Below are 4,395 nucleotides of genomic sequence, written 5' to 3' on the forward strand. Positions count from 1 at the left end.
CGGCATGTGGGATCTTCCCGGACCGGGGCACGAACCCGTGTCCCCTGCATCGGCAGGCGGATTCTCAACCACTGCGCCACCAGGGAAGCCCATGGGGCTTACAATTCTATTTGAAACTTTTGAAATATTACCTGAAGACATTTGCAGACTTACTCATCATTTCATAGACTGTGAGCAAATCAAGAGTTCCTGTGTTGGGTCAAGATTACTATAGCCTCAACCTGCCTCTCCTCTCTAGGAAGCAAGCTCCGTGGGAACCCCCCTTCCCAGGGACCAGCTCAGGGGCACAGACAGTTCTGGAAGGGGATCCAGGCAGGACTTGGCCCAGATGCTCACTCTTCAACTCTGGCCCTGACCGGCTGCCAGAGCTGACGCTGCTGATGAGATGCTGGGGTCTTCTGTTTTGGGGGGTGGCGAGATGAAAAAGGAGAGGTGTCCCTCTTCTCAGAGAGACCAGGTCAAGTGCAGGGCCTCACATGGCTGCTTCCACCTCCCAGTCTCCCATCTGCCACCTGTGCTGAGAGCATCCTTCCTTCTGGCTTCCTGTGCGCTCAGGTGGTCAGTATCCACGCTGGATGTTCTGGAGGAAATCCTGCCCTAATTTGACTCTGTTTTCTTAAGGGCAGCAAAACTTGGGCCAAATCCACACACACACACATATATATATTCTTTTAATTTAAGGAAAACAGAGAAGTGAAACAACAAGGTCAGAGGGTGGTTTAAAATATACCTCTTCCACCAGATGGTCTGACGAAGGGAGGCCCTCGGGTGCCCTGAGCTGCGTGTGCCATGAGCCAGCTCTGCTTCCCAAGGACAAAGGAAGCAGCAGGAGTCTGTCCCCACTGCCGGCCACGTACCTGAAAGTCGTCCACTGAGGGGATGGTCCGGTTGGTGGTCCTCCGCTTGTGCCACTGTCTCAGGGTGTCCCTGGCCTCAGAGCTCAGCAGTCTCGCTGCCTGCTCTTCCTGGAAATTCTTTATCAGGGAAAGTGCTCCGTAGGCGCTGGTCAGGTAGTAGCCCCCTGGAAAGGATGGAAAGAATGAGTTCTCCAGGGGTTTACCAGTTGGACAACAGTTGGGGGCCCACAGAGCTGGAGGTCCAGTTCGGCATTTTCTCCTTCTCTTCCACATGCGTTTCCTTGAGGGACCACATGAGAGCACATCTTAACCCATCCATTCCTGCATCCGTCTCCATGGATGTACGGCTGACCCAGGCCTGGGCCACCGCCCACGGCACTGCAGACCACGCCCTGCTTTCCCTGATGGACTTTCCATTCCAACGGGTGAGACACACAGAATCTCTATTATCTAAGCACAATTGTGAAAATGCTTTGCCAGAAAAGGTCAGGGTGCTGGGGCCTGCTGCAGGTGGGGAGGCGTGTGAGGACGGCAGGGTCCACCTCTCTGAGGCCAGAACCCTTTACTACAGGAACAGGAATCCACCTACTTCTGGCAACACCTGCTTTGGGGCTTTTCCTTTAGGAATTACTCTTTTCTAAATTTTGAGTAAACTATACACTTTGAAAGGAATACACAGTATACATGTGTGCTCACGATAATATGGATTCTTCAAAATAACTTCTCCCTCCCGATTCCCTTTCTTACCCTTACCTGGGGACTGTCATTACATGACATTTAGGAAAGAGTAATTTACAAGGAAAAGCAAGTGATGCCCCTTTGCTGGTGCATTTGGGAACGATGTCTTATGTTTGGGGGAGTGTTAAAAAGATTTACAACACTCTGAGAGACATAAATGTGTTCACAGTTTGGTCCTAAACTATAATTAGGTGCCTTCCTGAAACTTGTAAGCTGTGTGCTAGAGAAACACTAGGGGGCGCCCCAAACATTTATTACAAATTCCCTAATTGGGCACAGCACATCATCAATTGAGAGACACTCTTTGTCCAAATACCTATCGGATCTCCACCGTGAGCCAGGTACAGAGCAGAAGTGGGTTTGTAAAAATTAGAATCAGAGTCCCTGCTCTATAAATGTATTAAAGACAACGGACATTGGCGGTTTATTCATGCAGGGACCAGAAGTTAGTTGTGGTCTAATGAGTTTTGTCTGCAAGTATCTCTTTCGTGGCCAAAGTATTTAGCTGCTAACACAAGATCCTGGAGAACTTTCTCTCTGGTCAACAGATGACAACATTCAAGATGGCAACTGGTCCACCATCTAGGAAACGAGCTGAACGCCCCCTGTGACTCATACTGAGAAAGAAACACACTTTTGTGGCTTTCAGGTCACTGGCAGAGATTTGGAGTACAGCGCTTTGAGTGGCTGATTTTTACTAAATATTTTCCCCATGAACAAATCACATGATTGAGTGGGAAACTCAGTAGTATGGAATTTAAATGCCACACAGAGGATTTCAGGAGAAACCAATATGTACTTAATACTTAAGAGAGGCTTGTGGAGGTGTCAGGATTGGAGCTCGGACTTGGAGGGACTATCACAGTTGAGTTTGGGAGGGGACTGTTTCCTCTGAACGTCAAATTTTAGACTCCATGGCTCAGAGTTCAGGCCTCTATGGAGAAAACTCCAAATGCTGGAAGCACAAAACTGACCACACTTTGAAACATGTGGATGCAATTAGAGGAAGGTTTAAATTTCTGCAAAACTCTAACCCTGCCAGCAGGGCCGTGCACGTAAAAGGGATTCTATGACGCCTTTTCCGCAAATGAAACTACCTGCTTAAACAGCAGAAAACAGATGTGGGCTGCCGTCCCGCAAACCAGAGGGCTTTGGGCAGTAGGGCAGGATGCAGGGCCGGACCAGCAGTGCATCTCTGCTTGGCTGCCTCTTCCTCCCAGACTGCAGGGCTCCGGTCTGAGAGGCGGGCCTCGTCTGCAACCACGGCCGCCTGACGGGGCCGCCCTGCTCTCCCAGGAAGAAGGCTGAGAAACCAGGACACGGCTGAGTGGAGGCAGGCTCTAGTGAAAACCCGAACTTTCTGGCTGCGCGGTAGTTTTGCTAGCTGGGTCCTTGTCTCTCTCTGTGATTCCTGGAGTTGAGGACTGCCACCCGCCCATCTGTCACCGACATAGTGGCCAGGGCAGTGCCTCGCTCCGGGGAAACGATGGGAAAGGTGGCAGGAAGTGGCTGTCTCGACCCTCAGGCCACATGATGTAAGTGTACGTTTGTCCTAAGCACACTGTCAGCAGCAGAATGGTAATTTTCTGAGGGAAACTGGCGTGCCCTTCCCCCAAAGCCCCAAGAGTTCAGCACAGTTTTTACTAGAATTAAACATGATTGAAGCTCAAAAAAATCCCAGATGCATACAAAATTATAAAAATAATGCAGTGGAAGAAAGGAAAGCATGGGACAGAGACAGTTGTATGTTTCCTCTTGGTCCCTGGACAGAGCCACATGCTTTTCCCCTCCTGGAAATCCCAGGGCAGAGCAGGGGAGGAATGCTCCCGGCAGGGGTCTGGCCTCAGCATCGTGAATATTAATGAGGGGAGATAAATGGGGGAGAGGTAAAGGGATGGAGAGGCTCGTTCACAGGATGAAGATATTCATCACTGGTCCGGAGTCAGCGTTGTCTCTACAGGGACGGAAGGGGGACCCTCAGGGCTCCCTGGAGGTCAGACACTGAACGAAAGCCAGGCACTGGGGACTTAGTGAACGAATGTACACACTCGGGGGTGACACTGCACTGCAGTTTCCTCCAGGGAAAATCCTGGGATGATGCATTCCCTGGGGAATCCCATCAACACGTGGATGGACCTTTTTACTCAAGCCCAGACTAAAACTCACTGGAGAGAAAAAATGTTATGCAACAATTCATCACTCAGGGTCTATCTGGGCTCCAACAGGGACACATGGAAATGGACTGTCAGGATGCACAAGGATGAATAGGCTCCGATCTGCTCCCCTTTAAGAAGACAAGGTCACACAAGAGTCCTAGTTATTCCAAGCCTGTGCATCACAGTGACAAACACCCCAATTATTTCTGTGATAAATGCGTAAGGAGAGGAATTCCCGCGAAGACATGTGGATACAAGAAGGAGACTGAACGGACAAAGTAAATCGAAAGCAAACCGCCCAGATTTTACTCCTCTGTAGTTTTATGTTAATGATGAGCAGATTCTATTTTTTAAATAGAAAAGGAAATTAATGCTGTTTTCGTCTTGAAAACCAAATTAAAAAAATAAAGATGAAAACAAAAGACAGGGCTTTGTCCGATTTGCTGACAGCGGGAGGTTGTGCCGGCAGTGGAATTATTCTCCAACGAATGTTTATAGCTTCCCTTTGGAATCAAAGAAACCATTTCTACTGAAAAATTGCATTTATTCTACTGAATGGTTTTTTTTTTTTTTTTTTTTTTTTTTTTTTTTGCGGTACGCGGGCCTCTCACTCTTGTGTCCTCCCCCGTTGCGGGGCACAGCCT

At 49.0% G+C, this 4,395-nt stretch overlaps 1 protein-coding gene across 4 annotated transcripts in view; it reads right to left on the reverse strand.

The window, feature by feature from the left end:
* The window catches only part of RIN2 (Ras and Rab interactor 2), a 238,228-nt gene that overhangs the window by 4,061 nt on the left and 229,772 nt on the right, over positions 1–4,395 (reverse strand). For all 4 annotated transcript variants that reach the window (XM_028498655.1, XM_007120897.3, XM_028498657.2 and 1 more), the window contains one exon: positions 858–1,021. In XM_028498655.1, coding sequence (XP_028354456.1) covers positions 858–1,021 — 164 coding nt within the window. The remainder of the gene's footprint in view (positions 1–857; positions 1,022–4,395) is intronic.

Source organism: Physeter macrocephalus, chromosome 14 (assembly GCF_002837175.3).
Source record: "Physeter macrocephalus isolate SW-GA chromosome 14, ASM283717v5, whole genome shotgun sequence".
Taxonomy (NCBI): Eukaryota; Metazoa; Chordata; class Mammalia; order Artiodactyla; family Physeteridae; genus Physeter; species Physeter macrocephalus.